The 23,423-nt window shown below is 40.2% G+C and overlaps 1 protein-coding gene across 3 annotated transcripts in view; it reads left to right on the top strand.

Annotated features, from left to right (window-relative positions):
• Nucleotides 1-23,423, top strand: part of FOXN3 (forkhead box N3) — a 137,737-nt gene that overhangs the window by 60,848 nt on the left and 53,466 nt on the right. For all 3 annotated transcript variants that reach the window (XM_034061934.1, XM_034061936.1, XM_034061937.1), the window contains exon 4: nucleotides 1,012-1,076. In XM_034061934.1, coding sequence (XP_033917825.1) covers nucleotides 1,012-1,076 — 65 coding nt within the window. The remainder of the gene's footprint in view (nucleotides 1-1,011; nucleotides 1,077-23,423) is intronic.

Here is a 23,423-nt window from a genome sequence, read left to right on the forward strand (position 1 = left end):
TGCTCTGGGCAGCGCTGCCTGTGGAATGCCCTGGGAGGGCGAGATGTGCTGTGGTGGATAGATGGGCACGCCTGGCCAACAGTCGCTGTTAAAAAAAGAGTGAGGTTTCCTTCTGTGTGCAGGAAGTTTGGTCCTTCTGCCGACACAACTGGGCTGTGGCAGGAGGGCTGTTGTGGTGCAGTGGTAACAGTGCAGCCGTGCTCCTGTGCCCTTACAGGAGAAGAGGGGTGCTGGCAGCCGTGAGGCAGTTCCTCACAGCCTCCTGCCTTCTCGGACTCCCTGACACTGCAAAGGTTATTGGAGTGGAGGAGCCACAGTCTTACTGCTCACAGCACCATGGGGCTGCTCTGAGGCAACAAAGGAAACAAGGTTTAGAGGTTCATACTGATGTTCCCTGCTCTTCCCTTTCCCATGTTTGAATCTATTCTTCACCTTCAGCTGCGCTTGTCACAGAAGAGACCTCTCAGATGCCACTGTGTTCGGGCAGCCTCTGTGTGAGCAGGAGGCAAAGCAGAAGAGGGATGCGTGGTGTCCTGAGTGCAGGGCAGAGTGCTCTGGTGGAAGCATGGAAACCCCCTGGTGTATGGCCAGGGCCTTTCCGGTTTGATGTGTTAGCTGGGGCAGCGTGTTGTTATGGCTGAGTAAAAGACCGAGATATTTGGATTTTTAGCAGATGGCTTTGGGAAAAGACATCTATTTTGCTGTACTGAGAATTCAGGAAATGTTTTTGACATTTTGTGTGTGAGGGTTTTTATTTATTCCAAACTGCTTTTTTCTCTCTTCCTCTAAGAGTGTTAGGTGTGTGCTTTGCTAAGGAGGTTCTTCCTTGCAAAGAGAATGTAAATCTTGAATTGAATTAACCTATTTTTAACATGAAATTTTAGAATCTTGCTTGAAGGCAAAAATGCCATGATGTTACATTCGCTCTAAAAACAAAACAGAATTCAATCAAACCTGTAATTGTTTAATGTAAATGAGATCTTCTTGACACCTATTTCTTCTTACCTTCAGCACATCAGGTCCGCCCATTTGGCCAGGAAGCACCTTTTTCAAGAGAAATGGAGCCCTTCTGCAAGGTAGGTGATGGATATTGCATCCTGAAGTAACTATTCTACTTAATAAATACCTCTTACAAATTGCACAGCTTCTGTAATATTCACTGGGTAATAAGTAACCAAGTGTTTTTTTGTTTCCTTTAACCTGTCTCCTTTATTGTGCATCTGGTGCCTTGAAAATGATGATTTACTACATACAGTGAGTGTAGTCTATGAAAGTTGCTGCTTTTTTTTCCTTTCCTCAGATTATTAATTTGCTTGCTGTAAAATATGGCAAAGGGTGGTTTGGATTTTTTCTCCTTTGTGTGGATAAAGAGTGCCCAGGAGGAAGAGTTCCGGGAGCACTACCTTTAACTCTGTGAATGAAGCAAGGTTGATTTTTGAGAGATCCTTTCTTTTACTACTTAACTGGGTTCTTAGCGAAATGTACCCAGAGGTAGGTAGCAGTTCTGTATTGGGGAAAACAGTGGCAAAGTATTTGTCTCAAGAAACCTACCATATTTAATAGTGCTTATATTCAAATAGGAATGTTAAATATTTTTTAGTTTTGATAGGTAAAGATTTTCATTCTATCTTACTAGACTTTTAAAAATCATTATTCACTGCTAAAGTGTGTTTATATTTCTGCCGTTGAATACACAGAACTACCGTTGCTGTTAATGGAAATGTCTTGGGAACACAGAATGTTTTTTCCCTAGACTGCGTGCTTTTGTGGTGCAAAAGTAACTTACACTGTTTAGGATTGTTTTATGGTCTTTGCAAGTATTTGTATGAACTGTCTCAATTTTGTGTTCATTCTTATGGTGCCAAGAGTTTTCTGGCCTTCTTTCCGGCAGAAGATGCTGTATAATGTTCTGCAGAACATTCATTTAGCCATATCACCTAGGATGGAGCCTTACTGACAACTGGGCTCACAAGCAAGTAATTGGCAGGCAGTACTGCTCACCTTCCATGCACCAGAGTAATCCAGTATCTGTAGTTTACCTGGGAATATTTTTCAACTGATTCCTTGCATATAAGAATATGCATTATTATAGCATTATTATATTATCTAATATCTAAGCTGACATTTGTTCAAACAAATATTTACTATATTAAAGCTTTTGGATTCTTTCTTACCAATAGGAGATGGATAAACTGTAGAGCTATGTAGCTTTTGGATTTAGTCTTGATAGGATAGATCTGCTACCTTTGCAGTCCTTCCTAATGGAAAGAACTAGGGGCAGTTTGTTTTTTGTTTGGGTTTTGGGTTTTGGGATGTGTTTTTGGGGGTTTTTTGATTTATTTTCAGTTGTTCAATTCTGGTTTTAAATGTATACCTGCACATACACAGTTTTTGTAATTTGAGTTCAGAAAATGTAAACTACTCTGTTAAGCCTGTGTGGCACAAATGTTCTGCCTCTTATGATTCAAGATATCCAGGAATTAATGGCAACTATGTTGTAGTCCCTCCTATCTCAGTTGTTGCTTACAGCAGTCTACCAGTAAGGAAGAGTATGCTGTTCTCTGCACTCCTGCCCTTCTCACCTTTCAAAGTGGGGAAAAATACCTGAAAGCCAAAAACATTTCAGCATATGAAAGAAATAGAGAAATGATTGCATTTTCAAGCAGCTAACAAAGCCTGACGGAACTGCGTTGCCATTTCAAGTGGAAAATGCAGCCAATTTGAACTCCAGTACACATGATACTACTGAGGTTGGAACGATGAGAAATTGTGAAGCAAAACCTTGTCGACATCTTTTAACACTTCCTGGCTTTAATTTTAAAACAAGAAAATAACTCAGCACGCCTTTATTTCTGTCTTTCTTTCTGTCTCTCACTTTTCCTTACAATGAGCTTTCTCACGTACATGATTCAGCAGGTTGCAAGGAAATCATGCATCCACCTCTTCGCTGCTTCTGACTGTCTTTTTCCAGAAGACCTGTGTAGAGGAGTGGTAGCAGGGGCGTAGAGGTGTGAGATGAGGGGGTGCAGAGGTTTGTTGAGTCTTACCATACACGACCATCTTAAGTCTCTTTTCCCACTGCTTATAACCAGCTTAATGCAAACAGAAGAATGAAAAATTGACTTAATTATTGGTTTCAAGTTATAGTATTGCTTTTTGATGGGCAAAAGTTTGGGAATTTATGTAATTTTTACTTGATAAATCATATTTTGCTACATTTGTACATTCGAAAAGAATGTCCGGTGCATGTTACGGAAAATAATACAGAATATTTCTGAAATTTTAGTAAATGTGGTATTTATGTGCACTTGTCACACCTCATTTCTTCTGAGTTGTTAAGGAAAATGCTCTTTCCTGGTCTGGGGAATGAAGAGAAAAAAATTTTGCAATGTAAGTAGTACTTTTTTTAGCCAAGAAAGACTTTTAGTCACTCCTAGTTTCCATTCATTTTTTACCTGAACTATTTGGCAAAGTAATCTTAACCGTTGTAAAGCATTTAACGTATTTCTCCAGAGAAGGTGCCTGAGAAACCAGTTAGCTGTGTACCTCAAAACAGCAAAGGAAGAGAAAACAAAGCTAAAATTAATTTGAACTGTTCTGTGTCCTTAATGTTTTTGACAAGAGCAGTAATAATTCTCTGTTCCTTTCTGGCTGTCTTTGCTTTATCTATATATGCTGGGTTTTTTTTTGCCTATTGTTTTATTAGATACAAGATGGCTACCTCTGTTTCTTTACTGATGATCATAGTACTGTTGGTTTTAGCATTAGCTCTCTAATGAAAACAAGTGAACAGTAAATTTACTTTTGATGTTAAGTCACCTTTTCTGGTGCTTTTTGAAGTGTTGAGCTCCTAGTAAGTGAAGATTTCTCCTTATAGTCTTGTGCTCTTTGTCTTCTTATGAAATCCCACGCAGAGCTTAATATAGGTAGGACCTTCAGACCTTACCAGATTCTGGTGCCTTCTCTCAGAACTTATTTGTACATTGTGGAGGCTGCTACATTCTAGCCGTCAGGATTCCCGAGTGTCATGTTAAGGGTAGGTTCTACCCCAGTAAGAGGGGATTTTACCGTAGTAAGGGGGGAATTTTACCCCCTTAACCATGTGTTTGAAGCGTCTGTTAATGTTCTGGGAAAGGTGAGACCCTTGAGCCTGATTAGCCTGTCGGTGTCCTCTGCAGGGGCTTCATTGGACAGCATACTATATCCAAGGGTGATTCAGCTATCCTATTCAGGAATTCACTGTAACAGATTCACTCACCGAGTTAATATTCTAAGTTTCTGGACACTCACACAAAACATAGCTGAGTTTTTTTTATTCCGTAAATTCATGACAGCTTAGTGTTTGAGGATTTACATTGACAGGACATTAAGGTTCAAAGACTACTGTTGACAGTACACTAACTGTGAGAAAAGCATGACAATAACATATATAAAAAGCCCGCTAAAATTAATCATTAAATGTGCACAGAGTATAGCTCTTATCCGGTAGGCCTCTCTTTGGAGGGTAAAAGACAGGTTCAGCCCGTCGACCAACCCCACAGTTACAATGCTTCTTTAATTATTTTACTCTTAATTATGCATACTTATGGGATGTAACTCAGGTTAGTAACTCCCCGTTTTACCCATTACTCCCACCATTGGGCAGTTAATTTGCATAAGGTCACATTGTTGTTTGCCTAATTCCACATGGTCAGGGAAGGGTCTTCCAACCTAGGCAGGTGTCTCTGGACCTGCAGGTGTGACATTTAGTATTAAAGGGAAATTATAATGAGGATAGTTCATGGAAAGGACAGTCTAATCATCTTTTGCTGACTCGTGAAGCCGTGTTTGGATGAATGTCCAGGTGGTGTTGGGATGTAGCAGACATCAAGCATAGTCTTTCCTGATTAGAAGTTCATTAGTCTTTTTTTTCAGTCCTGTTTTCTTCAGTCCTGTTTTAATTTAGTCTTCCTACACAAGGCCACAGCCTCTCTGGCTGTCAGTTCTGACCATTAATCAGTTATGTTTCTCAGGTCTCCTGACCATTTAAGAGGCCTTTGTATCTGTCTATTCATGCCCCTTCATAGTAACACAAGTTTAAATTTCTTTGCTAAATACCTATGGAGTTTGACTATATGGCTGTGGAGCTTGAGTATGTGCCTATGGAGCTTGAGTAGCTCTAGTCATACATATTTTATTAATGATTGGTGTGAAATTCTCTTGCTTTACAGTTGTTGTCTATCAGCTGCTCTGTGGCTTATCAGGACATAGAGTGTTCCTGCTCCTGCAGGGAGTATAACAGAGCCTGGCTGTGGTGTCTTCCTTCTACTCTGCTCTTCGTTCAGTTTATCTTCACATATGCCAAGGTAGCAGGGATGCCTGGGGAACTATCATAGGGTAGATACTGTGCATATCAACTGCATTCCATCATAGAAGTAACAGCTGCATTCTGCCCTAAAATTTCCTTAATGTTTTAATATTATTTTGAGGATCTGGGGAGAAGAGGGTAGTGGTCTCTCATTTCCTCCATTATTCCACACCAGATAAAACAGGTTTTTACTCTTACTGCTTTTCTTTTTCTGTCAGTTTGTTATTGTACATATTGTGGTTTTGTTTCAAATCACATTTTGTTTGGTTTGTTGGTTGTTTTTTTTAAAGCTGCTGTATGTAGAAACTTTGTCTCACTTTTTTTTTGTTATCTCCTGTCATAACACATCTATTTTTATTTAATGGAATGTATGGCAGGAAAAAGTCTTTATGGTAGAAAAGATTTAGACATATTCTTAACTCTTCACAACCTTGTGCTGGGTGAGGTAGGTGGGAACATAATCACATTAACTTGAAACTAATGCATCATGTTCTGATAAGGTCAGTTTCATTGCTTCTCCTCTGGTCTTGATTATTAAGCTCATGTTATAAATTTGAGGATGCAGTTGCTCAAAGATCAGTGGTAATAATAAAATTATTTTGCTCTAAATATATCTAACATTCTCCCTGAATAAATGAAAAGTACATCTTCAAGTTAGCTTAGAAGCAGTCCTGTAAATTCCATCTGCTGAGTGCCACCTATAGGATGTAATTGGACTGTGGATAGGTTTGGTTTTCTTTCTTAAAGATACAAGGTCCATTTTGAGGGGGAAAAATAGCAAACTTACTACTCTCTTTTTGTCTTATTTGCCCTCGCACTTTAATAAACTAAATGCAACATATTACTATGTCTTCTTGTATTGAATTTGTTCTGTCCTAAGTTCCAAGTAAATATAGGTAGAAGATGACTGTGGGTGTAATTACAGCTGTCATGGAAACAGTGCTGTGCAGTGAGAACAGTGATCTTTGTCTGCTGTTGCTGCTGCAGTGGGGATTGAAACAAGAGTGCAAGAGCCACAGGAATTGCTCCAGAAGATGTGAGAGCCTCATAACTGGGCAGTGGCTGACATAAAGCAATGCCTCTCCTCTGTTTTATGGAAAGGATACATCTACCTGGTGTAACCTCATTCCTGGGTAAGCTTCCTAAATTTCCAGTAACAGCCTGGCACAAGCAGGCCTTTGTGGTAGTATGGTTAGTGATTCTTCATTGTCCAGGCAAGGAAAGTGAACCTGGGTAATCCAGAACCAGTTGCTGTTGAAGCTGAAAACGGATGTAGCCCTCATCAGTGAGACTAGATGGTCCACCTTGGATTGCTTATTTCAGCAGTTCCTGACCAGCTGGAAATGCAGTCGTGATCGTTGCCATGCTGTCTGCTTTCTTGTGTGAGCAAGGTCCTCCGCTTCTTCTTCTGATGATCAGTACAGTTTAAATCTGCTGCCTGTGTATGTTAAAGATATGAGCCCTTGCTCCAGAAGAGGACAAGCAGTAGGGTGCTTACATGGGGATAACTCAGCCTCTTCTCCTCTGGGAAAGCGGTGTATGGGACACTTTCATCTCTGACTGATGCTTCCAGCAGCCCATGCATGATCTACGTTGGTCCAGCAGCTATGGCTGTAGCTGACACTGCCTGTGAGGAGCTCTGTTAGGAAAGAATTGGAAGGTACTGTCTTCACAGGGCCAGGTATCACCAAAACCAGCATGAGATGGTGACTCTTCAATTTGTTGCAGAGCGGAAATGGAAAATCTGGGCACTGCTGCTGCATTCATCCTTCAATCTAAGATGGTGGCCCTTACACTTTACTAAATCCATCTCGATCTGAGATTGTGACTTTCACATTTTAGTGTACTGACCATAATGTGAGACTTCAAGGAAATTTTTAAAGTACGTGGATCAGTTTATTCTTTGTTGAGAATGGTGATTGGAGAGAGCAAAGAAATTGCATCCCTAAGTCAGAAAGTTTATTTTGAACAAAATGTGGAGAGACCAGAAGAAGTTGTCTACATAAAAAGAGAAGTCCTGCATAAAAAGGTGGGGAACCAGCTTGTTTATGAACACACGCGCAGATTTGTACAGACATCTTTTTCTTCTCTAATAAGTTTGAGCATTCCTTGAAATGACCAAACAGGCTGTTTAATCCATTGTCCATTGAATACTTGTAAGGAAAAACTTAAAATAAGTGGTGAATGCTCCATCCCTGACAGTGTTCAAGGCCAGGTTGGACAGAGCCTTGGGTGACATGGTTTAGTGGAAGGTGTCCCTGCCCATGGTGGTTTGTAACTAGATAACCTTAAGGTCCTTTCCAACCCAGATCATTCTAGGAATCTTTGATTCTTTGAAAGGAGAGAGCAGATTCAGGACTTTGTATTTCCAAGTATTAGCTATTAATAGAAGCACTGGCTGAGGCTGAGGTAAGGTAAGTCAGCTAGGGGGGGGGGGGAGGAGGAAGGGGAGAGAAGGGGTAGGAAGAAAGGGGGCAACTGTAGCTGGTTTCCCTTGAGAAGGCTAAATTAGAATAGTTCACTCTTGTAAGTTGTGATGTCCTCTCTTCATTTTTATGTTGATAGTGGCAAAGACTACTTTATTTAGGCAGCAAGTGCTGTACTCAATCTTTTCTCTGGAGAGGTTTGGGAAGAGTTATTCTTTTTACCTTCAAGATGGAAGTTGACAATAAATTCACAAAATGAAGACACCTGCATGCATGCAGCCACACGTTTTGTCTCTGATAATGTGAAAAACTGGGATGCTCGTCAGCACCTATCAACAGATCCCCAAGGGCCCCTGAAGGCACAGTGGGCTTCTTTCTTTTGGTGGAAATTCAGTTCAGCTGCTTTTTCCACTGCACGAGCAGGATAGGTGCATGTCCTGGGCATGTGGACAAGAGGTGGAGCCCATCCTGGAACACAGGTACCTGCCTGCTGGTGCTAACAGGGGTGAGGAGGAGCAGGGGAGTGCTGAAAGACAAGAGGATTCAGTAAGTCTCACTTGCATTTAACTTTCAGAATTTTATGTCTTACACCTCAAAAGAAAATCAGACTTGGAGAAAAATGCTATGTAGTTCTGCTACCTCAAGGTGCCAACATGGCAAGGTAAAACATATATTGCAGATAATTTAATAATACATAATATTTAGATGTAATGGTGACCATAAGAAGAAAGGCCGAAAAGGGGAATGTAAGACAGTCCAGCCTTAGGATTGGTAGACATAGGTGCTGTGATCTACAGCACAGCCTTGGGCATCTCACATTCCCTAGGAATCTAAATACTTCTTTTACTTTGAGGTTATAATTCCTTGGTTTTTTGCTCTATGAAATGAGGATAATAATAGTGATTCTCACTGCACAGAGCTGTCAGTCTACAAAATACTGGCTCTGTATCGTGTTCTGATGCTCCACCAATGGGAGAACCATAAACAGTGGGAACCTAACTGTAAAAAGCCACAGTGCTGTTAGCTTTTGCAGGGAGGTATAATTTGGGTTTTTGGAGGTTCTTTCCCCGTTGAAGTTTCAGTTACGCTCCCTACTATGAGAGGTACACTTGGAAATAGACTGTTTAAGTCCACAAATGACTTTTTTGTGTGGAGATCTGGGTTTTGAATGTTCAGTATAGTTCCAATTTAGTTATTTTCATCAGAGAGACCAAACCTTTTGCCCTCAGTATGTTTCTCTTCAAAGTTTGCTTCTTTGAGTCACTGTTGAACCCTCTTTGAAACTGTAGCGACAGTCATGCTCTGTTTGCTGTTTTGGTCAACCAGAATTAACACTAAAGCTACTATCTCTCCATGACACAATAAATCACTTTTCATTCACAAGGCATTATTATTTAAATCAACTTTTTTTCTTCTTCTTCTTCTTTTTGTTTCTCCACATGGGGAGTACCTGACAATCTCTTCAGAAGTTTCTTTTCAGGAAGATGATTCACGTGGTGCTTTCATAGAGATCGAATATTTGAATAGTTTATTTAGTATTAGCATTCAGTGTGTTTGCAGTGGTGTTATTGAGAAAGTAAAATTAAGTCAGAGGGGTTGTGCAGCATGTCCCTAAGGGAGTAATTTGAACAGCAGAGCTCTCATTTGTTTGGGAAAATGAGTAAAAGCATAGTGGGGCTGCTGGGGTCCTGATAATGCTGGTAAGGGCTCATGTTTGTGAGCAGGTTTTTAAATGGCCTTAACACTGTGCATTCAATAAAAAAATCCCACTGAGAGCCAGTGTTTTGCAGTCATTCATATAGAAATGGTCACTTTGGTGTGACATTTTTAGCTCTATGTTTTGTGTAGGACATTTGTATATAGGGTGCTAAGGATTAGCTGTGCAACATGCATGTAGTCTTTTTGTTTTTCTAGTTGTGTGTGTGAGACAATGGCAAAAGCTGTAACTAATGAAGTGTGTGAAGTATGGCCCTGTTAACACTGATATCAGAGCCATTAGTAAGGAAATATGACGGCTGACTGCTTATGTTCTTCATAACCAAGACGTGTGAGCTACCTTTGGCCTCTAAAGCTGAGAAGGAGTAAAACTGAACTGTAGCAGACAGGTCTTGCTAATGGTGGATCATGTTGCAGAGTACACAAAGATAAGTTAAATTCCTGCCATGTTTAAACTCAGTAACTTATGTTTTAGATTTGCATAGGTGTTTTTGGTATCTTTACCGATAACTTTGCTTGTTTTCTAACAGTCCTGTCTTTTGAAATTATTACTTCTGAGTGACTCAAGATGAAGTTTACTGGCTTTGTTTATTTTCCTTGACAACTGGAAAGTGGGGGTGAGTGCTGCAAGGCAAGTTCTACCACAGTGCTAACCTTGGGCAGAGGAGAGGACAGATCTGTGTGTACCCACCTGTTTTACCTTTGGTGTCAACTGCTGTGTGAGTGGTGACAGTGGTGACAGCTTTTCTCTTTCTTTGGTGTGTATTGCGGTAACTCCTACTCCTTGCAGTGTTGGCCCAGCTGCCTCTAACTAGGATAGTGTAGGAGAGAAGAGGGAGGATACCCAAAGCATGGAGAAGTTGGGTGGTCCTCACCCAGAGTTCAGTGCTGGGGTAATTTACAGGTTGTGTTGCTCCAAAGATGGTGCTAAATGGCTTCAGGTAATGTTCTTAGCTTTTTTTTCGGATTGGTGCTGCAGGTGATGTGGTTGTAACTTTGTGGTTTGAACACTGGAATCTACCTCCTTTAAATTGCCAGTAGCTGATCTTAGGTTTTTAGGAAAGTATTTTCTGTGACTGGCCCTTCTGTAGCCATCATCACAAGTGCTTTTGTCTAGAGACATGTCCCGCACCTCCACAGCATACATAGGAGACTTAAAAATGGAAAACTCGCTGTGCCACCCTTGGGTGTCAGGTGAGTGAAGACCAGATGCAGCAAGAGAAATGACAAGCTTCTGTTCAGCAGCTTTCTCCTTTTCCAGGACTGCCATACATTCAGGATTCCTCTAGTGTTTTCCTTTCCTGACCAGGAGCAATGATCTGCTCAGAGCATGGGGATTGTTTGCCTGTGCCCAGGGTTTCTGCATGCCTAGTGGGGTGGGAGCATCTCCTAATGGACTGTCATGTAGCTGGGATCTCCTGGATGTGATCACTGCAGACACAGAGACAAGCCTGGCAGCAGCCATTGTCAGACCTTTTCTGTAGGTGGAATTTGGGGCCAGGCCACCTCTGGTTAGGCTGGAGCTTAAAGTAGGAAATTGCTGTGCCCTGTGGCAGAGACGTAGTGTACCACCAGTTAGATCCCGTTGTACCGCAATAGTTCTCTGAACAAGTCGTAGTTAGAAATTAGCAGTAAAATCTGTATGGTAACTTGGGAAATGGTAGAGTATGTAAAGATGTATTTTCTGTAACTGTGAAATTATTGGGATTATTGCCATCAGAATCCCTGGGCTGATGAGCTGGAGCATATGTTCCATGCTGTGAGCCTGTGAATGTTTGGCATTCCTAAAATGTGAAGGTGGCTGATATTAGAAGTAATCTTGGCTTTCATAATTCTAGAGTCAATTTGAAGGAACAGCTGCGAGAGAGGCGTAAGCCTGTGCTTTACATGGAGATTACTAAAATAAGAATAATATTGCAGTGGTGTTGCTATGAGCAGTTCTGGTGATGTGCAGATTGCTATGAGCAAGGGAAAGCTGTTCTCAAGTTGGGCGGTTCCTTGACTACATGTCAGGTTTCTTGAGCCGGATTCATATTGAGAGAATTAAGATAGAAGCTTTGGGAATTTTTAAGGTGCTCTCCTGCTATGACCTGCTTGGGTGATGGACAGTTACATAGTTTTGGATCCCCAGGGAAGCCAAATCTTTGTAACTATTAACAGAAGAAAATTATGGGGAAAATAGTGATGGTGATCAAGTCCAAGTGATGTTCATGTCTTGTGATTTTTTTGTATGCTCTCTGTGTTGATACCCTTCATGGTTAACATTGGCAATAATTTTTCTTATCTAACATGCTAAGAATTTCTCCCCGCTGCTGGTTAAAGACTGGTAAGTTCTTGGTTGTATAAAAGGCATTTCTTAAATACATAGAAGAAATAGCAGATTAATGGAAATAGCATATTACTAAGAGAGCTTAATTTTATTTGAGCAAGAAAAGTAGAGGCTAACTTATCTTAGAAGGGTGGTCAGTGGCTTGCACATTTCACTGCTGTGCATTCTTTAAGCTAAATGTGAAAAAAAATCCATTGGTTTCAGATACTGGAATAAATCTTACCACTAGACATTCTTCAGTTTTACACTTGAGAGTACGCAGAGTTCTAGGATGGCCAAGTTTTTCCTTACAGCTGTGAATGCATCACTTGATTTTCCTACAGTTTATAAGAAACTCAAAACTGAACTGGGACATCAATAGGGAAGGAGCCAGGGTTTTTATTTTCTTTATTAGCAGAAGTACAATGTGTTCAAAAGTCCCAAAACCAAAGCTAGGGCTCCTTTTGAATACGTAGTGGTTTATACTCCTGGTTTCGAGCTACTTGAAGTACACCTGCCAAGGCAGTAGACTCTGAACATGAACCTATTGCATACGGCACTTCTTCCTCACACCCCTCCCCTTTTGCAAAGATGTCGTAGATAAGTTGCATCCAGATGCTGAGTTTTATAAAACAGTCCTCTCTAATCAGCAGAGTGGGGTAAACCTCATTTTCTTACGAAGGTAATCATTGGGAAGAGTCTGTAAGATTTTTAGGCTGGTAAAAGAATTTTTCCTCTCTTTAATGCATATAATACCGACCACATATAAGTATAAAAGATGTGACTTCTTTCTTAAATTATTTTAGGACAACCTCTGTCAATTTGGAAATACCATTATAGTATCTATGGCTTCATCCTACGTGTTATTTCTCTTAGTTTCCTTTCTCTTTATAGGTCAAAATCTCACAGTGCTTGCAATTGCGTACAATAAAGGTAATAAATTCTCTTTCTCTTTGACTATTTGTATCTATGTCTAGCCTGTCATTACTGCTCTATAGTGAACGAGGAGGATAAGGTAAAATTAAAATTGTTCATACAATGGTGGGAAATTGCAGTCCTGATTTTTATATATATGCACAATTTAAATGAAGATTCCAAGAGCAATTCCTTCCTGTCTTTCATTTTCGTATTTCTGCACTGCATCCTTACTTTGCAGCTTTTAAACATAATCTGTTTTGTGTGAATACATATGTTCTTTTTCCTTATAATAAAACAGGATATGCTGCTTTGTGAACCACGTCTTGAGTTTCAGTACTCTGTTTCTGATACTAATACAGCAAGGAAGGTGTTTCTACTGAGAAACAAGAACAGTAAGTTATTTGTCCTGGAGATGAAAAAGTAAAATAGCTAAGGCCAGACCACCTTATCAGCTGTGTATACATAAATAAATGCAAATGCATTTAAATATAAATATGTGTGGTTGTCTAATATATTGAATATGTACAGAGAAATACACAGGTAGAAAAATACCCCTTTTCATGCTGGTTATTCGGTGCATCTGCCCCATTCTCATGAATGCTTAAACCCATCCATGGCGGAAAAACTACATGTAAATATGTTCTAATGTTTTTCTGGGAAACTGGATAGTTCCATTCTTGTTTGGGCATGTTGTCTGTGTCATCCAAATGCCAGGTTTGAGATATCAACACAGCAAAATGCTAAGTTTTATTACTTTTTTTTTTTTTTTGTGACAGATACTGCCCTCCCCACCACCATGTGTTATGTCTCTCCCTTTCCCCCCATTTTTATTCTCTGTAAACATTTCTTTTCTCTCATATTTTGAGAGTGAGTCTTCCCTTCCCGTCCTTTGGAGCAGATCTGGAATTGTTCCCTTAATGGTTTTCCTGCCCTTTCCCCATCAAGCAGTTCCAGTTTTGATCACTGCAGTCGACATTGCTAAGGCATAAAGCAGTTCGGAGTTAGGAAAAATACGTGTATTGTAAAGTTGTTGCAGGGTTTTTTTCTCCATTTTTAAAAATCAGTAAGGTTAATCTTACAATACCGTGATTTTGTGTTGACTTTTCTCACCTAGTTCTCCTAGATGTCATTATGTTAATACCAACTTACTCTATTACCAAACAGAGGTTTCTATGTGTGTCTTAAGTAGAAGACACCTTATTTGCTGTATGATGTCTAGAGATCAAGGTGTATTTCTGCATGTGTTGCTTGCAAATTTTTGGTAGTGTCTGGTGAGAGAGGAGATTGTTTCGTTTTTAACACACAGCTTGCCTTGGTCACTTGGCTTTGACTGATACAGCACAAGAATAATTAGTTCTACATTTTCAAACTTGTAGAAATGTGCTAGAGGCTACCAAGTGCTGGCCAAGATGCATGATTAATTAAGAAATTAGAGAATTTAACTTATTTATTTGTTGGGGTGTAGTCAGTCTCTGAGGTGTTCTGTCTATTTGGTATGGATTTATGGCTTCTCTAGATAGTTCCTTTTACTGTGCTTACGACTGAACTGCTTCTTTAAATGGGTTACAGTATCTTGCACAAATAAAGCTGTTTTTACCACTCCTGTGCAAATGAAGCCAGTGTAGTATTTATAAGAAAGTGAAACCTGAAATAAGAAAACTGGTGTCTGAGTAAGGGTTTGGCACCGCCAGCGTGGTGTATAGCACTGACGCTTGTTCTTAGTGCTTTGGACAGTACTGATCACTGATGAGGCAACCTGTTTATGACATGAGTGCTCAGAGTGCAGTTTCATGCAGAAAGGCAGGAGGAGTGTCTTGATAGTCTGCTCAAATTGATACTCAAAATACCCAGCAAACCCTTAATTTTCTTAATGCCATCTGTTGAACAGCTTAATGCTCAGAAACAATAAGGAGACAGGACAGAACTGGATGGGGACAAAACTTAGTGAGCACAGGTCACAACTTCCTGGCTTTTCTGCTTAGTCAGGATGGGCCTAGTCAAGTTCCAGTTACTTTTGAAGAACAGGATCCAAATTTATTGGAAGATTTCCAAAATGAATCCTTCTGAAATTTTCTTGCCAGGATCAGCAGTTAACTTTCCTCTAGATTTGCAGATGCACATAGGTCAGTGGCATTGTGATTCATTTTGTAAACATTTCATGATTTGACTGCTATCTTTAGAGATGTTCCCTCTTTCTACATGTAGATGTTTTTCTTGAAGAGTGACCCACATTGAACTCTTCCAGGTAGCCCTTAGTTTCCACTCTTGTGAGTACGAAGATCATAAAACAAACATTGCTGTGTTTTTCACCAGTGTTTTATTTTCTCTGTGATTAACTGCAAAAAGAAATCTTAAATACTTGTTTTGTAAGAGAAAGAAAATGAAATTTAAAGATCCAGAATGAGATTTACCAACACACAAGACTACTGAACAGCTGTTTTGGAATCCACAGATGGAGTAAAATGGCTTAGGATGATGGTAGTGATCTACCAGTACGACTAAAGGCATCTCTCGGGTGTTTTGATTTTATCTCAACAAATAGAGATGTTGTGGCAGTACTGTGGGTGAAATAATAATCTTTCCTACTGAAGCTTAATTTAAAATAAGGAAAAAATGTAGCTTAGAACAGATCTGTTATGTGAAAACAGATTCTAGAGTATACAATTCCTCTAGATGTTTTATTCAGCTGGTAAACCTGTTTTATAAGCTGAAATTCTTTTCCAGATAATATCCTAGGGGAGTGTGCTGTGTCAGCTTGATGGGAGGAGGGACAACTTTATAGGCCTGAGACAATACATGAAGAATCTTAAAACTACTTCTTGGAACAGCCCATACCCTGCAGTTTGGGGCACACCCAAGTGCTGCAGCCACTGGCCAAGGGTCCTGAGAGAGGGAAGAAGCTGCAAGCTCCAGCAGCTCCTGCTGCCTGTCTGCCGCCTCGGAAAACTCTGGTTTGAAACTGACCAGCCATGGTTTCATGTTGAACTCTTAACACTTGAGCTACCGTGTTTGCAAGCATGTAACCTCTCCACCATGCTTTGCACACATTTCAGGTCATTTTACATATATTACTTCACAAATAATCTGATGAAAATTGGAATATTCTTATTGAAGGACATGAATTGTGTGAATCGCTCTGTGGCAGCTGTAATTAGCATAGTGAGCCTCTGCTTGTACGTCTGTGCTAGTTAAAAACGGGTTCCTGCACTGCTGTTTGGGACTGCCTGTTGTGTTCAGGTGCAGCACCCAACACACTTGAGGCATTGTTGTATTACAGGTATCTTTTTCAACACCTCAGCTTCCCTGGATTCTTCATTTAGGTTGTTTCTTCAGTATTTATTAACCAAAAATCAGGAAGCAAAAAGCTGTTGAATTTACATAGGAAGTCAACAAGCTGAAGCCTGCAGAAGTTCTTCCCTGCTGGCATGATGTTTGGTCATTCAGAACCAAAAAAGCCTGTGTGATAAGCAGCTCCAGGGATGCAAACTGCATGCAAAATAATACTTGAGGGTTTCCCTGTTATCATCAACAGTTGAAAAGTGGTGATTTTCTTTACCCAGGAGACTGGCTACTTAGGGTTATGCTGTGGGAGCTGCAGCCCATCCTCCTTGGCAAAGGTGGTCATCCTCAGGAGGCCCCTGCAGAGCAAGGTGGCCTTTGTGAAAGGAAGCAGTCTCTCAGTTGGATCCCACAGTTTGTGTGAGCAGCTGCTTGAAAAGAGGCAATCTGAAAAGCAGTGTTGAGATCCATTATAGAAGAAAACAGGTAATGAGGACTAATTGGGGTAAACTATGGTTAGTGTTAAAGATGTCTTTAGAAACACCCCACTGCATCTGACTCACCTCTGAGAATAATTTAGACAGGTACATTTTTCTCTGCTCAGATTCCCTGAGCTAGCAAGGAGCAGTTTTACATCAAGTACCAAGTTTCCTAATGACTCACAATTTTACTAATGCTCATGTATTTAGGACAAATGCTGAAGTTTGGGAAGATTTTGACATGCTGTTCTTGTTATACCAACACAAAGATTCATCCCGGCTTTCACTGTGCTGCTTTGTGGTGATGGTTTCACAATTCGTATTTCTTCAACACTTGCTGAACCCTCTCAAGCTGCTGTTCTGCCATAATGTATTCTACTGACAGAGTTGACTGTCGGTTACATTAATTAGCTATTGGTAGTGATTTGTCTGCTACAAGTGGAGTATAGCCTGGAAAAAAAGTTTGTATGCAATTTTAATTCAGCTCTCCTGTTACGTGTACTTCAGGATACAGATCGTCTTATGCAATTGCTTAATCTTTATTTTTTTTTCCATTAGTCTCCTGCTTTACTCAGTGCATTAACGGTGAAAACTGAGATGGGGGGACTACTGCAAATCTGAAATGTGGCATTTCCTAGCTTTTAAGTGCTTCACCTTCTGGTGGGTGCAGTTGGGTTTCAGGTTTTTTGGTTCTGCACCTTTGTGGCTTTCATTTAGCTTAGTTATTTGTATATGTAAGAAGATCGGGACTGCCGTTTCTGCCATGCATTGTCATGCTGCATGCCAATTCTGTATAAAATGGAATGAGTTTGTTTATTGTGTTACCTGAGGTGCGCAACAAATAATAAAAAAGGAGCCCTTGAAGCCCCCGTTCTGAAAGTTTGAATATACTCAGGTAGAGACTGAGGCTAATCTTCATTTAACAAAACAAGATAATTCTGTTACTTAGTTATTTATTTGGGGGTTTGTTCCTCTTGCCTCTGCCCATTATGTGCAAGTGTCATTATTTCTGATTTCCTTCACTGAAGTTGAAACTCTCGGTCAGTTTCTCTTATCAAGGCAAACCATTTGCATTTTTTAGGACTTAGTAATCTGGTCACTCTAATACCAGTATACAGTACCTAAGTTTATTCAGGCAGTACTTTTCCATGGGTGGTGTGGCACTCTGCAGAAAAAAATCAAAATGACAGTCCTGTGCCCTGCAATATCCAGTATCTAAGTGTAACATTTCTTTGGTACTCAAAAATTACGAAATAATTTTAGAGAATGACAGATAATTTGGTTGCCACATACAGCACTTCTCATCTTCAAAATACTTCAAAGCATTACCTAATTGAATCATGCAGCACCCTTTTTAATGTGCTTAGATGACCACCAGTACCTCAGGCTTAAATGGAGAGTTTGAGCAACATCTTCTGGGGAAGCCTGAGCCCTTCAGGAGTGGCAGGAGGCACAGATCCCTGATCCCTTCTTGATCCCTGGGGGGGGGGGGGGAAATTGGGGAATAAGAGATTACCTGTGTGAAGTGATTGTAAATCCCATTAGGACTTCCAGGACCAGAGAGAGTATCTTTTTATCTCCAGTAATCTATACGACTCTCCACTGCACGTATGGCTGCTGTGTAAGATCTGGGCCATGACAAGTCCCAGTGACACCTTCCACCATGAGTTCCTGAACTTCTGCATGTGAACCCTCTGAGATTTTGCCCAGGAGACGAAGGATTTCTCAGGTATCATTGCTTGGGTGTCTGTGCTGGCAGCTGGGGCTGCACATATGCGTACAGCTCACTCTGCTGTTTACAGCTGTTGGAGCAGTCACATAAGCAAGTATGAGGTCTGCCATTTCCTGCAGTATTTTCTCTATTTAAAGTACTCAAATTGCAGAGCACTCAAATTAAGCAGTTCATGCACTTTGGAACTGAAGAGATTTGCCTTGGAGAAACTCTCTCCAACTGCAGCTGAATTAATGCTATCCAGGGCTTGAGGTTTGCTAGAAATACTAATGGAATGAGGGGCTGAGAAACCTGGCAGAGTTTCAAAATGCAAGGGTGGGGTGGCTGGGGAGCATTATCTTATCTAAATGATACTTTCTATTCTGTACGTTAATTAAAACACATAGTGTACAAACTAGCATTTAGGAAATCTTTCAGAGGATCTTTTCCTAAAGGGATGTTTTCAAAGTAAATATTGTACATGCCTGCTCAGTGCAGCCTCTTAAGAACTGTACTCGAGTAAACAGTCCAAATCACATGCCCTCTTTAAGCAGTGGGGTTCTGTGTGTGTTCATACTTTCGGGGGAACTGTTTTTACGTTGTTCTTACTAATGCCCTTTAGGTATCCTTGTTCTATCAGGGAAGGAAGAAAACCATGTTTGTCAAATCCATACAGTTTAACAGTGTGAGATGGAGGAATTTGGTTCAAAAATTAGGAAAGGAGTCATGAGTTTTAAAAGAAAATTTTTTGTAATATTTTAGAAGTTTTACTTACTTAATTATTCTTTTTCCTGAAGACTACTTAAACTTATCCAGGAGCCAGTTTGGATGAGTTAATCTTGTTATAGGTGGGTCTGGTTGTGTATCTATTACAAGTGTGTAAACAAGGTTCCCATCTAGTAATCAGAAAATGTTTACATGGGAGGCATGTTTTCGTGATCTTGTCAGTTTTGCTTTCTTTGCTGTCATACTGTGCATTCATGACTGATTTGTACGCATCCTTGCTGCTGCATATCATCCCATATTCTGTGTCTCGGGTGGAATGATCTCATGCACTAGCAGAGGTGGGTACTGCTGATACTTTATTTGCTGCTTTGCCTTTTTATGGAACATAGGCACATACTGTCTCAAAAGAACATCAAACCAATCACCCAGCAAAATATTTCTCACTTGAAAAGCTAGAATTTCTTGGCTTCTTAGTAATTGCAGTGACATCAGGTCTAGGAAATGAATAGCAGTGAAAGCCGAATAATGGTCTTCTGCTGGGTTAAGAGGCAGACATTTTTTAAAGAAAAACCTTCTGCAGAGGGACAAATACTTCCTGTCATGGGAAAAAAAGAAGTTCCAAATGCCTGTGTGGAATTAAAAGGGATTTAGAAATGAAATGCAATCCTGTGCCCCAAATATGAAATTGCATGTGGTTTGTCTGGGCATTTCAGGAAAATCTGCTCTCCTAATCTAATCCAAATAATTAGATTTTGGATTAAGGTAGGTTATAGTCATCAAAACCAGAACAGGTAGAGATAATTTTTGTCCAATCTGGACCCTCCCTTGTTATGCCTAGGTTATTTTTCCTATTTATAAACCTCTGTATCTTTCCATTCGATGATCAATCTACAGGCAGAGTGCAAAAGTTATTAAGGATAGAAACAGACAAAAAGATAAATTGCTGACCTTTCAAATTGGCTCTTGAAACCTGCAATATTTACTGCTTGGAGGATTAATAATGGTTGTGGAATGATTTGTCATCCAAACTAAGTATTTCTTGCTTCTTCATGAAGCCATGCTAACCTCAGAGAAATAAGTGCTGGTGCCTCCATGTAGTGGATTTTTGGACATCATCATAGAAAGAAGCCTTACTTCCAAGTGAATCACAATAAACTTGAGTAGCCAAGCATACTTTACTGCTGGTTCCTTCACTTGCTTTGCTAAGTGCGATCCTGGCTGGAAATGAATTCTTTGCTTCTTTATCTGTAGTCTCTGGCACCAGGAATCAAGACTTAATCATTCTCTGCATTGGTGGGTAGCAGAGCATAACGCTCTCTCAAACCTGACAGGGTGGTATTTTGTTCTTAGTGCTGTTCTCCGGAGCTAGTGCAGAAGGCTATAAAACCTATGATTCTTTCTTCCACTATGGATTAGGGGTTTTCAAGCATGACTCAGAGGTTTTGTTTTTTTTCTGGTAGTACTGATGCTGAGATGTCTGGTAGTACCATAGAAAGCATAACGATATCACCACCGAGAACATGCTTGGTTTTATGTGTTCTGTAAACTAGCTAAGATTGACTGTTTGCATTGCACTGTAATACAGCAAGTATTACTAGCAGAGAACAGTAACTTCAGCATTTCTCTGACAAATCTATAGTCTCTCCTCACAATAAGGATGTGGGAATGTGATGAAACAAATTGCCTTTTTTGGAGTGTTGGTCTGTTAAGTGACTGTGAAAAGACATGACAGAAAGTACTATACTTTTTTTTTTTGGGGGGGGGGGGGAGGCAAACTTAAAAACAGACAAAAAGACCGTTCCTGTGGCTTTGTTGCTGTGATAAATCCAGTGGGTTCCAGTAGGCTTTTGAAAGTGAGTCTTTAAAACTGGCCTGACACACAAAAGTGCAAACACTGAGCTAATCTTGAAAAGCAAGTAAAATCACATTGTATTTGACTTTAAAAGGAATGGTAAACTCTATCCTGCTGGGCCCCTGATGGATAAATTAACATTGATGTTTCAGAATCAAAGTAGCCCGTATAAATTCAATCTTATGTGTTATATAAAAGCTGAGGATTTTAGGAGAATTATGACGTAAAAGCCTGAAGCTTATTTAATAAACTGATCATTAATTACAGTTAAACAATTTACTTCTGGAGTGAAATGAAGAGTAGCTTTGCAGCTCTTTTCATTCTAATTGCAGCGTCTGTTGCAAGCCTCAGTTTCTCTTTCTTGACAGAGTATTTTGTTGCATTGATGCAGTGTTCTTGGCAGTGTTGGCATTAGCACAGCTTGGCTGTTTATTCTGGGGGTGTGTGTGATAAGTGCCCACTCCATGAGAACCTGACCAGTTTGCTCAGGACAAACAGCAGGAGCAAATTGTTGATGCACTCTAGCTGGTTTTTATGATGGTTTCCTAGCTGTGCTTTTCCTTCCCTTTTCCTCGTGTCCCCCCACTTCTTACCATTTACAATTAAATCTTGCAGAGGAAGGCACATGTCTTTGTATCAGCATTATAAAAAAGATGATTTTGTAGGTCATTTATGGTTAAATTTGCTCAGAAACTCTGTTGTGTCTGGTGGAAGGATCCATCAGTAGCTAGCAAGATCTCCAATCAAAAGCTTCAGATAAGGTGCCAACTGCTTAAAGCTTGAAACTGCCTATCCATTGCCCATCTGAATCTGCCATGCACTGTGGTAGCCACTTCAGCTTTGAAGTTGTGGCTCTGTAGTGAGGAGTAGGCTCACTCTCAAAGTGTTTGAACTAAATTGCTGCCATTTCTACAGCAGCCACTGAATGAATCCAGAAAGAGCAATGGCCTTTTTGTGTTTAGGCTTTCCAAGGCATGGGTGTCCTGTCCTAGAAGGGAGATTGTGGAAATAAGATGCAAATGTTGTAGAGAAGGAAGCGCTAGTACCTAAGCTGCTAGGAAAAAAAAAATAAAATAATTCAGCAATGATCCAACTCCATGGACACAAAAAGGAAAGAAAGGCGATATTCTCCTGTTGAACTAAAACCAGAACATTTCAGTTCTTCCTGAAAATCTTTATTTTCCAAGAGTAACCCCAGACTTTGCAATGAAGAAATGAGCTTCTTGTTGTCCAGAGGTATGAATAAAAATTCACATTTCCTCAGAGGGGTTGAGTTCAAGGTAACTGTGCTTCAGGTTCGGTTATACTTCCTGCAGCCCTCTCCTTTTGTGGTCATTAACAGAATAAAAGCAAACAGGTTCCTCTTACTTGAGCCTGTGGTATAAGGCAGTGCTGGTTTGTTTAGGTTTTGGGGAAGTCCTGGTTTCACACAGACAGTTTAATAAAGAAAAAAAATTGCCTAAGATTCACACTGTGCATCTTTACTGGTGTTGGTGCAGAGGGAAGTGTTACAGTATTGCCCTGGCTAAATACAGGTTTTAATTGTTTTTCTTCTTTTACAAGGGAGCTTTGGGGAGCAGTCTATCAAGCTGATACAGCAGAATAAAACTCTTCATCTACACAGTTTAGGAAAACCAGTATTAAAGCCACTTCTTTGCTGATTATGTGTGAAGTCCTGGTACCAGTCTGCATGGCTGGTACACACATTGCAGCATGGTCACCAGTGGGCTAACCTGCAGGTGACTGACACCAGCAGTGGTCAGCTGTGTCACGAGGGACTTAGCTGTGTGGCTGCATGACGTTTGTTGAGTACGGGAGCTTTCACCAAAGGCTGTGCATGTACTTAGTGAAGGGCATTTAAATAAAACTTCCCCATTTAAAGGCTAAGAGTTTGTTGTGGAAGTTAGTGCTGACAAGTCCTTTTCAAGTAGTCATAGTTTGAACAGGCTAAAAAGAGCTTGTTCCAAAGTATTGGCATATATCGGGGTCTTTAAGCTTAATTATGGCATGTATGTTGTAAAATGAATTGCAGGAGGGGAAGTTTTCACCTTATTTTTAATTATATTTGTACAACTTTTTATACAGTAATGATGTATTTTACTCTGAACATCAAGTTATAGTGGGAAATAAATGGTATAGGCTGAGTGAATTTTAAATATGAGCAGTGTTTAAGAAGCAATTAACACAGAGAGGTGTACTGAGTGATAAATGGGGGAGGAGGCAAGCAATCGAAACTGAAATGATCTTGCTGTAACAGTTTAATGTTTGAGAGATGCGGTAGGGAAGCGACTCATGCGTGGCCCGAATTTCTGTGGGGCTTCTGCACAAGGCAAATCCTGTGGCAGCACAATTTCTGTATGCAAGGCTTCAGCTGGTAGCTTTGACTTTCCCAGTGGTTTTCCTTTGCCCACAGTATTGACTAAGGTTTAATTACATAAACATCATTTACTGAGTAGCCGATTATAAAAAGTTTAGGGTTTATTGTGGTTTTAAAGAAGGTATTAAAGAAGTGAGATTTCTATCCATCCAGCTTTTCCTCCTAGAGACTTTTGGACCCTTATGCAGCACTCTGTTAGTTATGTGCTTTACAGCTGGGGCACGTGTCCGATAATAAGCAGACTGAAACTCTGAAGAGGGTGCAGCAGTACTGTCATGTTATCT

This window comes from Melopsittacus undulatus, chromosome 4 (assembly GCF_012275295.1).
Source record: "Melopsittacus undulatus isolate bMelUnd1 chromosome 4, bMelUnd1.mat.Z, whole genome shotgun sequence".
NCBI lineage: Eukaryota > Metazoa > Chordata > Aves > Psittaciformes > Psittaculidae > Melopsittacus > Melopsittacus undulatus.